This window comes from Clupea harengus, chromosome 14 (genome assembly GCF_900700415.2).
Source record: "Clupea harengus chromosome 14, Ch_v2.0.2, whole genome shotgun sequence".
Lineage (NCBI taxonomy): Eukaryota > Metazoa > Chordata > Actinopteri > Clupeiformes > Clupeidae > Clupea > Clupea harengus.
The window spans coordinates 8165906-8182554 of NC_045165.1; the positions used below are offsets into that span (position 1 = coordinate 8165906).

The following is a 16649-nucleotide window of genomic DNA, read 5'->3' on the forward strand; positions in this document are numbered from 1 at the left end:
GTGAGTGTCTGATTGCTGAGAGTTTGCCAGCAGATAAGAGGTGGGTTATTGTGCTGAGAGGGAGGTGATCAGAAACACTATGTAAACTAGCTGCACAGAAGTACACTGCACTGTCATTCAATAACAGATTAGAAATGGTTAATGAGTTCTTTTTATTAGTGTTGGCGTTCCCATCCATTTTGAATTTTTTACTGAATTCAGGCTCTATAGTACCAGGTGAGGTCCCAACATTGTATCCCAATAAGGTCAGAGTGCCACCATGAGTCTGTTTGTACCACAGAATCCTGTTGTAGCTTGGAATGGTATGGAAGCACTGGAGCTCAAGAGTCTCATTTGCGTTCTTGAATTTGTCTGAGGGAGTCTGATTGACATTGGTGGCAAGAGTGGATCCTGTGGACACAGCAAACACAATCATAAAAAAACTTTCCAATATTAAACTGAAAATATGCCCCTGTAGTCTGTAGGATTTACCATTAAAATATAATGTTAACACTTAGCTGTGCAAACCGGGTCTTTTGAAATGTTGTACATAGTCCAAAAATGTGAGCCTTTTTTCCTCAGTTAATGTTCTATACTGCTCATATTATTAATAATAATTGTAGTGTACCTGTCATCCACAGTGATAAGATAGTCAGGAGGATCATGCTGACGCCTGTTGTAAGACTGTTCAGCAGAGCAGCATCTCCCTGACTGGAGTGGAAGTCAGTGTTCTAAAAGAGGAAGTGACAACAAAAAAGTCTTTGTCTAGATATACAGCATCCTCAATGAAGTTCCATCTGCCTGGGTGAAGATGTGCTGGCTTCTTCAACCTTGGGGGATGGGGGTATGTGGGGATAATGCTGCTGCCCCAACAGATGACGGCAAAGAAAATTGCATAAACAACTGCAGTGGATCCAAAGAGGTGCTCACCTGAGGTCTGAGATGGGCTAAGATCAGTCTCTCCAGGATTTCCATGATGTTAGGGCATGATGTTGAGGGCAGATGGAGAAGTCTTACTGGGGTGATAAGGTTACTGGGAAAAGGCAGGATGTCTTCCACAGCACTGGAGCCTTCTCCTGGCTCAGGCTAAGGTTAAAGAGGTGTTGTAGAATCCCACACATCTGGACAGTGGAGACACTTAGGTTTTAATACCATACATAAAAGGTTATGAAAGGTTTTACGCCATACATAATGTTTATTTAATGTATTCTTCTGCTTATTACTGACTCCACATGAGAAACAACTAAATCACTAATGGTACAATACAAAACAAGTTCTCTCTCACGGAAAACAAACTGTCAGTGCTTTGTGGTGTTTGATGCAGGTGTATTGGGCTATGAATGAAGTGACTGAGGCACGAATGAACTGATAAGACGTCACATGTTTTTGTTCAGGGTAAAAGATATTGGTATCACTGTGTGGACTGGCAGCACAAAAGTATATTGCCACATCATCTCTGGTAAGATTTAGCACTTCTAAAGTTCCACGTAGCTTATAAGCATCTCCTTTCAAATTGATTTTGTTTTTAAATGCAGGCTCTGGAAGTGGTGAACTGCCAGTAAGATACCCCAAGAGTGTGACTTTTCTGTCTGAAGTCTGCTTATACCAGAGGATCAGATTAAAGTTTGTGTTGCTGTATGAACAGTCTATGCTAGCATTTTCTCCTTGGCTCAAAATCCACTGAGGTGGGGTTTGATCAACACTGTTGTCTGCTGTAGAACCTGTAGATTCAGAAGGAAATTAATCAACAAAAATAAAGTGAAATGCTTAAAAGGTCCAAAATCTATAATCAATCAATACATAAGTCTGTAATAAATAAGTAATAATTGTTCTACAGATTGTAGTCACATACAACGTGATAAAATAATACATATGTGATGGAATTAAACCCTAGTGTTGTGCACCTGTAACCCAGATCATTAGACTGGATAAAATGATTGGAAGTCGATCCATGTAGATTCTTAGCTGGACACAGCAGTTCTGAGAGAAACTGTGATTCACATCTGCATTTATCAGTGTCTAGTTTGCTCTATTGCTCCTTTTCTCCCAAAGCGATTATGGAAACACAATGCCCCCATATGGCCATACATGGAACCCATTTCTGAAAGCCAGATTGCTCACTTGCATCTGTGATCTTGAGGAAAGAAACCCCTCTGTGTAATTGACTTTAAAGGTGCTATATGAAATAATTTTAAACAAAAAATAGCAACAGAATGTGAAGAAATAATGTACAAAATGGTGCTGTCACTCACGGTCATAAGCCCACGCTATCAGGAATGGTTTTCTTAACCACTAAAATCTCATTTCAGAGGCTAAAGTAATAACAGTTAAAGCGTTTGTTAATTAGTGGAAAAATACTATATACAATAAATACATTTTTTGGAACTACAGAGCGTCAATCCATTTTCAGAGTTTCGGATTCAATTTACGAACGCACCTTAAGTAAGCACGGCCATCAGCAAGGCCATCGGCTAACATTAAAGGGAAACTTTGGGATTTTTCAAACTGGGCCCTATTTTTAGATCTTTTTGGGTCCAAACATCTGGTCTCTGATCTAGCACCCCATTCAGTGCCTGCAGTCAATTATAGAAGGGAGGTGCTCTCCTTTGAAGGCCCAATCCAGCACCACACGGTAGGCCAAAAGCGGTTTATTTACAACACAAAGTACAGTTCAACAAAAGTAACAAAAAATAAAGAACAAAACAAAAATGCCACCACTGCCATCCAGCCTCTTAGGGAGTAGAAATCTTCCACAGAGAAAACAAATGCACTCGTGTGCGCGAGAGAAAGAGAGCCCCAGGCTGCGTAATGGGGGAGGATTTAAAAGTGCAAAGCACACCAGGCCTGAATGGGAGCGAGAGCAGCCAACTTATTGGCCTGATTCGGTTTGCCTGTAATTTGTATAAAAGGTCATGATAACTGGACACATCTCGCGTAAAAGAAATACCCGTGTGATGTCCTCAGTTCTTCCTCCTGAAATTCGACTGGGACAACAAATTAAAACACAGGACTTCCCACATAATTGGGCTCATTTCGATTTTGTTATTCAAATCAGACTCTGGATATGGAGCTGTGGCAAGGAGCTATCCAAAATATTTTAAGTGCCCATCCTTTGTTTTTGAATGTTGAGAGAACATCTAGTAGATCCACCAGTGCTCTGTATGATGTGAGGACGAGCTGCTTGGTGGACTTGACTGCTTTTTGAGGACCCTGTGACCAAATACACAATTCCAATACAACACAAGTATCCCACTTATCTGCCAAAGAACACTTCTGTAATATATAAAATGAGGGCCTCATACATAACATTGTCATATAGAAAAAAGGAATGACCCCTGCTGAAAAGATTCTAAAGAGATCATTTAAGGAACACTACATCATTTTGCAGAAAAGATAAACTATAAAATAACACAGATTTGTTACTGCCAGAACGAATACATAATACTAAACACATGCCAAATGAGGGTAGCTAATATGGTGACACTGCCCCTGGCTTACAGAATGTAGAACTGCAGCATTATGGACAATGATGCACAATGTGCACCTTTCTTCTTTGTATAAAAGAGCACAGGTATGTGACAGAATTAAGCTGTTTTATTGGAGGTAGTACTATTTTGGCCACTGCCCTTGAGGAACTTGCTGATGTAATGGAGAAAGTGCATCAACCATGATCATTTACTGAGCTTTTTACAAGTTAACACAAACACAAGACTACATATCAAGCTTATAAACAAAATATCAATCACAAAAAGTATGTTGTTGAGTACAATGTCAAAATAAAAGGGTACTGAAGACAACATCTACTCAACTTATTAAAAGCATAAGGCCTGTGGTCATTGTTTTGGGCCGTTATGCAGGTGTGAAGTTGTCTGAGGTGTCAAGGTTTTGCCGGCAGATAAGAGGTGGGTTATTGTGCTGAGAGGGAGGTGATCAGAAACACTGTGTAAACGCTGCACAGAAGTACACTGCACTGTCATTCAGTAACAGATTAGAAATGGTTAATGAGTTCTTTTTATTAGTGTTGGGATCCCCATCCATTTTGACTTTTCCACTGAATACAGGCTCTATAGTACCAGGTGATGTCCCAACATTGTATCCCAATAAGGTCAGAGTGCCACCATGAGTCTGTTTGTACCACAGAATCCTGTTGTAGCTTGGAATGGTATGGAAGCACTGGAGCTCAAGAGTCTCATTTGCGTTCTTGAATTTGTCTGAGGGAGTCTGATTGACATTGGTGGCAAGAGTGGATCCTGTGGACACAGCAAACACAATCATAAAAAAACTTTCCAACATTAAACTGAAAATACGCCCCTGTAGTCTGTAGGATTTACCATTAAAATATAATGTTAACACTTAGCTAAACCGGGTCTTTTGAAATGTTGTACATAGTCCAAAAATGTGAGCCTTTTTTCCTCAGTTAATGTTCTATACTGCTCATATTATTAATAATAATTGTAGTGTACCTGTCATCCACAGTGATAAGATAGTCAGGAGGATCATGCTGACGCCTGTTGTCAGACTGTTCAGCAGAACAGCATCTCCTTGACTGGAGTGGAAGTCAGTGTTCTAAAAGAGGAAGTGACAACAAAAAAGGCTTTGTCTAGATATACAGCATCCTCAATGAAGTTCCATCTGCCTTGGTGGAGATGTGCTGGCTTCTTCAACCTTGAGGGATGATTTTTTTTTTTATAAAGGAATACACTTTAGGTGTGCTGACATGGGGTACTTTTGTGGGGTTTTGGACTCAAAAACTATGACTATCCTTTACATGACCATAGACCATCAAAATGACATCTCCTTACCAACAAAAAAAACATCAGGAATATTTAGAGTTACTGAATTCCAGTGAAGCACACAATCTAGTGACCAAATTAGTAATTTGGTCACAAGTTAATTAGTAATTAGTAATTTGGTCACTTACAATATAATACAATGTAAAGTACTAAACCATAGTGTAATGCACCAGTAATCCAGATCATTAGACTGGATGAAATAATTGGAAGTTGATCCAAGTTGACTCTTAGCTGGACACAAGGTGATAATAGAGCTTCAGTTATTAATATCTATATTCAATTACAGCAGTATATTGTTTTTCCCTTAGTTTTTGTTTCTCCAAATGTGATGATGGAAACATACTTCCCCCATATGAGTATGCATGGAATTGATTTCTGTTGTTCTGCTGTTCAGAATGCTCCCTCAAATTCTTGAGGAAAGGTCATATGACCGCTCTGTGTAAAAGAACTTATAAGAATAGACCTAAGGTCAGGTCCATTCAAGAATTATACAATGTTAGTTCAAGGGACTCCATCATCATCACATGCACAATCTGAGCATATTCAGACTTCAATTAAACACTATTTGTGGCACGCAGGAAATGGTGTAATAACATAATTCAGCTGTATAGGTGTTAAAACTGGCATGTGACCAGTATGGTTTTTGTATGGGGGAACAGATCTCTGCACAGCTGTGCATATGCGCACAAAAATACACCAGCAGCATCCTTGGGTAGCGAGCTTCTCCACCATCATTGATCCATTGGTATTTGAAAATCCAATTAGATCGATTTTGTTCTTGAACTCAGACTCTGGATTTGGATCTTTTCCAAAGAGATATCCCAAATATGTCAACTGTCCATCCTTTGTTTGTTTATACCAAAGAATCCTGTTATAGTTTGGGATGTTGTGAGAACACTGGATCTTTGCAGATCCACCAGTGCTCTGCACGATGTCAGGAGGAACTTGGTTGACCTGACTGCTTGTTGAGGACCCTGTGACAAAAAACACAAATCCAACATTTCACATTTATTCATGAAGAACCCCCTTTTAACTTATAGAATGAAGACTTCATCCATAACATTATCAAAAACTTAAATATGTTTTACCTGTTATGACCACTCCCAAACAGATGAATTTGAGGAAAGCTTTCAACATTTTGCAGATGAGAGAAATTATCTGTTTAGGTTTAAGATAACCTGAAACACCTCATTCTCAGCGCTGCCAAATGAATAGTGCCTAACACATACTCTTATCCAGTAGTTCTGTTCATATGGACAGACTGCCACTGGCTGGCAGAATGTGGAACAGCGTCATTCAGGAGAATGTACTCTATACCCTCATTCATTCCATGTGATGCAGCACAAGCTTGAAATGGAGGAGGAGGTGTTAAAGGGGGAAGGATAAATACGCAGCACAGACATGAATGTCATCATTCTTACCCTGTATAAGTCTTTAAGGAAGGCAGACTGCCTCAATCTATATGTATCTTTAAAAGTACAACACATCTCCCTCAAGACAGCTTGTGCAGATGACTAATTGTAATTGAGAACTTTTGAAGAAGTCTGATTGACAGCCAATCGGAACCAAAATGGAGCAGAAATATAAAATGTGTAATGTTGAGAAAATGTTATAGTCATAAAGTTATTGACTTAGTGAAATTAATCGATTTACTTGAAAGCTCCAGATTTCTGACTGAGGTGATGCAAACTGGTACTAATGTAAAATAGATGAGGTGCTCAATGACCATGTTTATGTAAATGAGAGGAAGAGATGACTGCCACTGATATTAATGAAGTGGTACATATGTATTGCATTTTGAATGTCTGATTGCTTTGTGTAATGCTTTGAATTTTTTTAATCTTTTTTTATTATTATTTAATCTATATCTTTTTAAATTACTGTAAGAGCCGACACATGAATGCTAGGCCATTTAGGGCGCTGAGGGTTGTTGCAACAGTAAAAAAGACTATTTACAGTACATAACCCAGTTTAAGTATGTAAGAAGTATAAAACAAATGTACCCTTTGGACAAAAAGAGACTGTGTCATCATACCCAGACTCCAATTTGGGTCTTGTCACAGCAACACATAAAGATCATGACCAATGCACTCCTTTGGAACTGGTACATATGTCTTGCATTTTGAAGTGCAGTGCCTTAAGATGGCACATTAGTTTTCAATGTCTGATTGCTGTGTATAATGTTTTGCAAAAAAAGTATTACCCTTTTTTATTTGTATCTTATTTATATATATTTTTTATTATTTATCTCATAGTTTTGCAGATTTTGTGCAGGGTTTTGCTCGTCGAGTGAAAGGTTTCTGAAATCAAGTGACATGTAAAAAAGTACTGGGGGCACTGATGACAAGTACACAGGTGTGAGTGTCTGATTGCTGAGAGTTTGCCAGCAGATAAGAGGTGGGTTATTGTGCTGAGAGGGAGGTGATCAGAAACACTGTGTAAACGCTGCACAGAAGTACACTGCACTGTCATTCAGTAACAGATTAGAAATGGTTAATGAGTTCATTTTATTAGTGTTGGGATCCCCATCCATTTGGACTTTTCCACTGAATTCAGGCTCTATATTACTAGCTGATGTGCCAATAAGGTATCCCAAAAAGGTCAGAGTGCCGCCATGAGTCTGTTTGTACCACAGAATCCTGTCGTAGTCTGGAATGGTATGGAAGCACTCAAGCTCAAGAGACTCGCTGGCATTCTTGATCTGGTCAGAGGCGGTCTGATTCACACTGTTGGCAAGAGTGGACCCTGTTGACACAATAATTCCCTCAATTCAACTTGTGCTGCTATTTGCTCAAGTAACATTACCATGAACACCTGGTAACATTAAACAGGAGAAAGGTTTATAGTCTGTAGACTCATTTACACCTGAAATATAATGTAAACAGAGAGCACGTTAATATATTGTAAATAGCAGTTTGTTTAACATCTGTTCAGTTTCTCTGTAAATACTCCGTAGTGCGTAAACTATTAATAATGATTGTAGTGTACCTGACATCCACAGTGACACTATAGTCAGGAGGATCATGTTGATGGCTCTGCTCAGTCTGCTCATCTGAGTAGCAACTCTCTGATTGGAGTGAAAATCAACTGTGTCAGAGACAGTCTGAGGTGAGGCAAAGTTCAGTAATGGAGGAAGATAGAGCAACAGGTCCCCCTGTCTGAATAAAGCTGTCATTGCCATCTTGTTTTGTGTTCATCAGCTCAGGAAGTTTTTGTTCAGCTCTGTATGGAATCTGCTACACTGTGTTCACTCACTGAACAGAAGTAAATGCCACTGTCATCAGACTTCACTGAAGTGACTGTTAATGATCCCTTATCAGCTTCAGTTTTATCAGTGGAATATTTACTCTTATCGATGTCTCCAAAGTCATTTGTGCCGGCTGAATTAGTGAACACTACCAGACTCATGGTCTCCCCCTGGCGCTGTCGGTACCAGTACATTTGAGTGTAACTAATACCCTTAGTGTGACTACATTTCATCTCTGCAGAATCTCCATGGTGTTTCCACAATATTCTAGGTGTCTGTGTGACATCATTCTCTGCAGCAGAGCCTGTGTGACAATAAGGGTGATGTGAAAAAGTGTGCATTTATTCATACATACATTATAATCATATGTACATACAAAACTCTCACACCATTATTTTTTTTCTGTCTAAATGTTCTCAACACAAGTCATGATACCTGCATTCCACAGTGATGAGAGGAGGAGTATTACCAGAGCTGTGCTCATACTGGACCTGAAAGCAGAACTGAGAATGAGTGATGAGCAGACATAGTGCTGGTCATGCAGGTGGCTTGGATACGACACAGGAAGAGACTACAAGTACAGATGGTGCAATGTTCATCACAACACCTCCTCTGTGTTCTGTGCCATCATGGTGTAATGTGCAAAAAACAACTAAAATAACAATCGAAAGTGTCAGTTTTGTAAATGTGTCAACTGTTCATCATTATATTCCTAAATTTGTATGTTTCATCATCACGTTCAAAAAACTAGTTTACAATTACCCTAATTAGTTGTTATGCTAATATATGTTTCTGGAACAGTGCAGCGATCAGTGTGGTTAAAATGCTTTTGGTTCAAGGTTTGTTCATCTAATCAAGAGTGCCAGTGATGAGTGCAATCAAGAGAGGAGTGATATGTGCAGTGCAGGGGGACCTCAGGAGCACTAGAGGACACACAGCTGAACCCAGAGAGCAACGACCTTCAGGTTGGATCCACGTGAAGGCCAGATGGATTCAACTGGCATTCCAGATCAATATGGGTTTAAGATGAAATATTCCAGCTATAAGAAAAAAAAGTTTAAATTTTTTTCTGGTTTAAAGGTTTAGGCCAGAGGCATATCACCAGTAAGGCCACATTGCTGGAGAGCAGGCAGATGGTAACTAGCTTTGTTCACGAGCAAGAAGAGGAAACTAGACGAGTAAATATTAAAGAATCTTCACCAAATCTTCATGGTTCTTGATCAGATTTGAAGGAGTTTGGTTGACCTCTGAACTCCAAACACCACCTGTGAATATAACCATGAGCTTCTGCTTCTGAAAGAGGACCTGAGGACCTGAACGTGCAGAGACTCAGTGTCCTCTAGTGACCCCTAGTCAGGATACCTCTCAAAATATAGTTCCTTATGGTTACACCAACAATATGTAATATGATCTAATACATATATACTTATGTACATATACACATTGTAAGGTTGTGTTTAAAATGTCCAATCTTCTTGTACTTCTTCTATCACCACTTTGTGAGTACATTTTTTCAATCCATGAATCACTTCCATCATTTCGATACAGCTTAAATCTAGACTTAAATCTTAAATCTCTTGAAAAAGTTGCTAATAAGAGGATGACTTTGCAATGTCGACTTATTTAAGTGCAAAGCAATACGAATGAGTTCACACCATGATGATACTTTCATTTAATCTTCTCAGAAATGTATTTTATGTTATAATGACTCCACATGAGAAACAACTGAATTGCTTACATTATAAAACTCCCCTGGAACAAATACACTGTTAGTGGTTTGTGGTGGTTTGATGCAGGTGTATTGAGTTCTGAATGAAGCTAATGAAACACATATTTATAATATTTTCAAATTCAGACTCTGAAAATCCAGAGCTACCAGTCCGATATTCTATGAATGTGAAGTTTTTGTATGAAGTCTGTTTACATCATAGGAAGTTTCTGTTGCTGTAGGAACCATTTATGCCAATATTTTCTCCTTGTGACTCCATCATCACTTTTCACAATCTGAGCATATTCAGACTTCAATTAAACACTATTTCTGGTTCAGGAAATGGTGTAATATCATAATTCAGCTGTTTAGGTGTTAAAACTGGCATGTGACCAATATGCTTTTTGTATGGGGGAACAGATCTCTGCACAGCTGTGCATATGCTGCACAAAAATACACAGCAGCATCCTTGGGTAGGAGCTTCTCAACCATCATTGATCCATTGGTATTTGAAAATCCAATTAGTTTGGTTTTGTTCTCATTCTCTGGATATGCATTTTTGCCATTGAGATATCCCAAATATGTTAACTGTCCATCCTTTGTTTGTTTATACCAAAGAATCCTGTTATAGTTTGGGATGTTGTGAGAACACTGGATCTTTGCAGATCCACCAGTGCTCTGTATGATGTCAGGAGGAACTTGGTTGACCTGACTGCTTGTTGAGGACCCTGTGACCAAATACACAAATCCAACATTTCACATTTATTCATATATCTGAAGAACCCCCCTTTAACTTATAGAATGAAGACTTCATCCATAGCATTGTCAAAAACGGAAATATGTTTTACCTGTTATGACCACTCCCAAACAGATTAATTTGAGGAAAGCTTTCAACATTTTGCAGATGAGAGAAATTATCTGTTTAGGTTTAGGATAACCTAAAACACCTCATTCTCAGCGCTGCCAAATGAATAGTGCCAAACACAAACTCTTATCCAGTAGTTCTGTTCATATGGACAGACTGCCCCTGGCTGGCAGAATGTGGAACAGCATCATTCAGGAGAATGTATTCTATACCCTCATTTATTATACGGCTCTTCAGAATGTTCCAAAAAGTACCGTTGATTTTAATGGGCCATCCCAACGTTCGCAGGTGAATATTTCCTGTTATAATACGGGTAGATGAAATCAAGCATTCTGATTGGTTGGAAGGAGGTCACGGGGTGTACTGTATTGAGCCATAATGTACTGTAAAGCTGTTTACATTTACCTGAGCGTTCCATATCAGTGCGCACTCAAAATATACTACCTTAGTTAGAAAAAAAATGGCAGACCAAATTTCCGTAGATCATCGTATTTGTACCTAAAAGTTTTAAGTTTGACTTTTTTTTGCTTAGATTTTTAGAAAGTTACCGAGAAATAGACAATGTACAATGTAAAAACCACATTATTGTAACTGAAAAATACGTCTAAGAGGATTTGCGAGGTGTATGAGCCACCTATCAAAGGTTAGCATGCTACCAGCCGTTAGCGATTAGCAATTCCTGTGTTTTTGCAAAGCATCTGCCCCAACTTTCTTTTCCCGACATTTACATTTATCTTGTACACAATCCATCCCCATAAACCGGAGATTTCAAGAGTAGAGATGCCTTTCAATATGCAGTTGCAGGATGGGTGAACGACACCAAGATATGGCATTTGGAGACAAAAACAATATGTATGAGATCACAGGACATGTATCCTGGATCTTATCAAAGCTAACCGTTCCCGAGCAAGCAAGAGTGCCAATATGGGCTAACGAGTTGTAGCCAAATCCCAAAGGGCTAAACAGCTCGCTAGTTATTAGCACTCTAGCTTGCTTAGGAGAGTTTAGCTCTAATAAGACACAGCAATTATTCACGATTGTATCAATTGTATATTTAGGTTTTCTCTGGCGACTGTTGTCCCATCCATCAGCACAACATATCCCGGGCATTTTAAACGTGTAAGCTTGCTCAGGAGAACGTGATGTTCCCAATGCTGTTTGTCTGTTGCATAGCAACAGCCACACATTCGGGGACTATTTTAAACGTTTAAGCTTGCTCAGGAGAACGTGATGTTCCCAATGCTGTTTGTCTGTTGCATAGCAACAGCCACACATTCGGGGACTATTTTCTCTAGAGTCTAGGCTACTGAAATGCGATACACAACGTTTGGTTGCTATTACAACTATTTTGTGCTGAAAGGTAGCTTACTATTTAGTTACTATTTATAATGTTGCTGGCAACCGTATTATAAAAGCAATAAGGTACTCGAGGCAGTACTGTATCGTCAATAATGTACTGTGCAAGGGTTTGCCGGCCCTCCGCTTCGCGTCGGGCCTAACAACACCCTTGAACAGTACATTATTGACGATACAGTACTGCCTCTCGTACCTTATTGCTTAAATATTCACCGCTGCGAAAACGTATTGACCGCTGTCATTAGCAACATGTTTTGTGCTTCTAATGGGCGACAGTGGTACAGGAGGTAGAGAAGTCGGTTAGTAATCAGAAGGTTGCTAGTTCGATTCCCTGTCGAAGCGTCCTTGAGCAAGACACTGAACCCCTAATTGCTCCTGATGCGCAGTGTGCCATCAGTGTAAAATTTAAAATGTGTATACCTTGTAAGTCGCTTTGGATAAAAGCGTCTGCTAAATGACTAAATGTAAATGTAAATGTAATTCACATCTTTCATATCATTCCGCAAGTAGTCCGGTCATTTAACGTAACAGACTCATTGTAATTTGAAGTCAGCAAGTAATGGGTTGCTACGCAACACCTGAAACTTAAAAGTTCTATTTGCTTGAAGAACAATTTTTTCTTAGCAGAAATCACGAAACGGCAACTAAATCATTAAAAAGAGTTTGCCAGCAGATAAGAGGTGGGGTTATTGTGCTGACAGGTAGGTGATCAGAAACACTGTGTAAACTAGCTGCACAGAAGTACACTGCACTGTCATTCAGTAACAGATTAAAAATGTTTAATGAGTTCATTTTATTAATGTTGGGATCCCCATCCATTTCGACTTTTCCACTGAATTCAGTCTCTATAGTACTAGTTGATGCGTATAAGTATCCCAAAAAGGTCAGAGTGCCGCCATGAGTCTGTTTGTACCACAGAATCGTGTCGTAGCTTGGAATGGTATGGAAGCACTCAAGCTTAAGAGACTGGCTGGCATTCTTGATCTGGTCAGAGGCGGTCTGATTCACACTGTTGGCAAGAGTGGACCCTGTTGACACAACATTCACAATAATTCCCTCAATTCAACTTGTGCTGCTTTTTGCTAAAGTAACATTACCATGAACACCTGGAAACAATAAACAGGAGAAAGGTTTAGTCTAGTTGTAGACTAATTTACACCTGAAATATAATTTTAACACAGTACACTTTAAGAGCACTAGACCTTTTAATATATTGTAAATGGCAGTTTGTTTAACATTGGTTCAGTTTCTCTGTAAATACTCTGTAATGCTTAAACTATTAATTATGATTGTAGTATACCTGACATCCACAGTGACACTATAGTCAGGAGGATCATGTTGATGGCTCTGCTCAGTCTGCTCATCTGAGTAGCAACTCTCTGATTGGAGTGAAAATCAACGGTGACAGAGACAGTCTGGGGTGGGGCAAAGTTCAGTAATGGAGGAAGATAGAGCAACAGGTCCCCCTGTCTGAATAAAGCTGTCATTGCCATCTTGTTTTGTGTTCATCAGCTCAGGAAGTTTTTGTTCAGCTCTGTATGGAATCTGCTACACTGTGTTCACTCACTGAACAGAAGTAAATGCCACTGTCATCAGACTCCACTGAAGTCACTGTTAACGATCCCCTCTCAGGCACAGTTTTAACAGTGGAATATTTACTTTCATTGAAGTTTCCAAACTCTTTTGTGCCGCCTGAAGTAGTGAACACTACCAGACTCATGGTCTCCCCCTGGCGCTGTCGGTACCAGTACATTTGATTGTAACCAGCACCCTTAGTGTGACTACATTTCATCTCCGCAGAATCTCCATGGTGTTTCCACAATATTCCAGGTGTCTGTGTGACATCATTCTCTGCAGCAGAGCCTGTGTGACAATAAGGGTGGTGTGAAAAAGTGTACATTTATTCATACATACATTATAATACAAAACTCTCAAACCATAATTTTCTTTCAGTCTAAATGTTCTCAACACAAGTCATGATACCTGCATTCCACAGTGATGAGAAGACGAGTATTACGAGAGCTGTGTTCATACTGGACCTGAAAGCAGAACTGAGAATGAGTGATGAGCAGACATAGTGCTGGTCATGCAGGTGGCTTGGATACGACACAGGAAGAGACTACAAGTACAGATGGTGCAATGTTCATCACCACACCTTCTCTGTGTTCTGTGCCATCATGGTGTAATGTGCAAGAAACTATTTAAATAACAATCAAAAGTGTCAGTTTTGTAAATGTCACAACAGCTCTGGCATTACACCTTTCATTTTTTGAAAATGTTTTCTAATGTTCCTCATTACATTCTGAAATTAGTATGTTTCATCATCACATTCAAAACACTAGTTTACTATGACCCTAATACGTTGTAACGCTAATATATGTTTCTGGAACCGTGTGCAGCGATCAGTGTGCTTAAAATGTTTTTGGTTCAAGGTCTGTACATCTAATCAAGAGTGCCAGTGATGAGTGCAATCAAGAGAGGAGTGAAATGTGCAGTGCAGGGGACCTCAGGAGCAGTAGAGGACACACAGCTGAACCCAGATAGAAACGACCTTCAGGTTGGATCCACATGAAGGTCAGATGGATTCAACTGGAATTCCAGATCAATATGGGTTTAAGATGAAATATTCCATGGTTTAAAGGTTTAGGCCAGAGGCATATCACCAGTAAGGCCACATTGCTGGAGAGCAGGCAGATGGTTACTATCTTTGTTCACGAGCAAGAAGAGGAAACTAGACGAGTAAATATTAAAGAATCTTCACCAAATCTTAATGGTTCTTGATCAGATTTGAAGGAGTTTGGTTGACCTCTGAACTCCAAACACGACCTGTGAATATAACCATGAGCTTCTGCTTCTGAAAGAGGACCTGAGGACCTGAACGTGCAGAGACTCAGTGTCCTGTAGTGACCCCTAGTCAGGATACCTCACAAAATATAGTTCCTTATGGTTACACCAACAATATGTAATATGATCTAATACGTATATACTTATGTACATATATACATATTGTAAGGTTGTGTTTAAAATGTCCAATCTTCTTGTACTTCTTCTATCACCACTTTGTGAGTAAATTATTTTCAATCCATGAATCACTTCCATCATTTCGATACAGCTTAAATCTAGACTTAAATCTTAAATCTCTTGAAAAAGTTGCTAATAAGAGGATGACATTGCAATGACGATTTATTCAAGTGCAAAGATATACGAATGAGTTCACACCATGATGATACTTTCATTTAATCTTCTCAGAAATGTATTGTATGTTATAATGACTCCACATGAGAAACAACTGAGTTGCTTACATTATAAAACTCCCCTGGAACAAATAAACTGTTAGTGGTTTGTGGTGGTTTGATGCAGGTGTATTGAGGTCTGAATGAAGCGAATGAAACACATATTTATATTATTTTCAAATTCAGACTCTGAAAATCCAGAGCTACCAGTCCGATATTCCATGAATGTGAAGTTTTTGTATGAAGTCTGTTTATATTATAGGAAGTTTATGTTGCTGTAGGAACCATTTATGCCAATATTTTCTCCTCGTCCACTAGTATTCTATTCTTGAATTATAGTGTTAGTACAAAAGTGATGTTTGGGACTCCATCATCACTTTGCACAATCTGAGCATATTCAGACTTCAATGAAACACTATTTTTGTCTCTCAGGAAATGGTGTAATAACATAATTCAGCTGTTTAGGTGTTAAAACTGGCATGTGACCAATATGGTTTTTGTATGGGGGAACAGATCTCTGCACAGCTGTGCATATGCTGCACAAAAATACACAGCAGCATCCTTGGGTAGGAGCTTCTCCACCATCATTGATCCATTGGTATTTGAAAATCCAACTAGTTCGATTTTGTTCTTGAACTCAGACTCTGGATTTGCATCTTTGCCCAAGAGATATCCTAAATATGTTAACTGTCCATCCTTTGTTTGTTTATACCAAAGAATCCTGTTATAGTTTGGGATGTTGTGAGAACACTGGATCTCTGCAGATCCACCAGTGCTCTGTATGATGTCAGGAGGAACTTGCTTGACCTGACTGCTTGTTGAGGACCCTGTGACAAAAAACACAAATCAAACATTTCACATTTATTCATATATATGAAGAACCCCCCTTTAACTTATAGAATGAAGACTTCATCCATAACATTGTCAAAAACTGAAATATGTTTTACCTTTTATGACCACTCCCAAACAGATGAATTTGAGGAAGGCTTTGAACATTTTGCAGATGAGAGAAGTGATCTGTTTAGGTTTAAGATAACCTGAAACACCTCATTCTCAGCGCTGCCAAATGAATAGTGCCAAACACATACTCTTATCCAGTAGTTCTGTTCATATGGACAGACTGCCCCTGGCTGGCAGAATGTGGAACAGCGTCCTTCAGGAGAATGTATTCTATACCCTCATTCATTCCATGTGATGCAGCACAAGCTTGAAATGGAGGAGGAAGTGTTGTAGGGGGAAGGAATAAATATGCAGCACAGACATGAATGTCATCATTCTTACCCTGTATAAGCCTTTAAGGAAGGCAGACTGTCTCAATCTATAAGTATCTTTAAAAGTACAACACATCTCCCTCAAGACAGGTTGTGCAGATGACTACTTGTACCATAAAATACACTTGGGACTTGATAGGTTGTGTGAGCAACTGATCTTGGCTTTTTTCCCTACCAATTTGACAACTTTTTAAGCA

The 16649-nt window shown here is 39.2% G+C and overlaps 3 gene segments (V, D, J or C); all 3 read right to left on the bottom strand.

Annotated features, from left to right (window-relative positions):
- Positions 1–3812: 3812 nt before the first annotated feature.
- On the bottom strand, positions 3813–4739 carry LOC116223603. The segment is given in 2 exon segments: positions 3813–4229; positions 4443–4739. Coding segments are annotated over 2 exon segments (357 nt in total).
- Positions 4740–8435: 3696 nt separating this feature from the next.
- On the bottom strand, positions 8436–13441 carry LOC105892716. The segment is given in 3 exon segments: positions 8436–8510; positions 12648–12976; positions 13249–13441. Coding segments are annotated over 3 exon segments (597 nt in total).
- A 35-nt stretch (positions 13442–13476) lies between these two features.
- On the bottom strand, positions 13477–14079 carry LOC116223582. The segment is given in 2 exon segments: positions 13477–13811; positions 13932–14079. Coding segments are annotated over 2 exon segments (384 nt in total).
- Positions 14080–16649: the final 2570 nt, after the last annotated feature.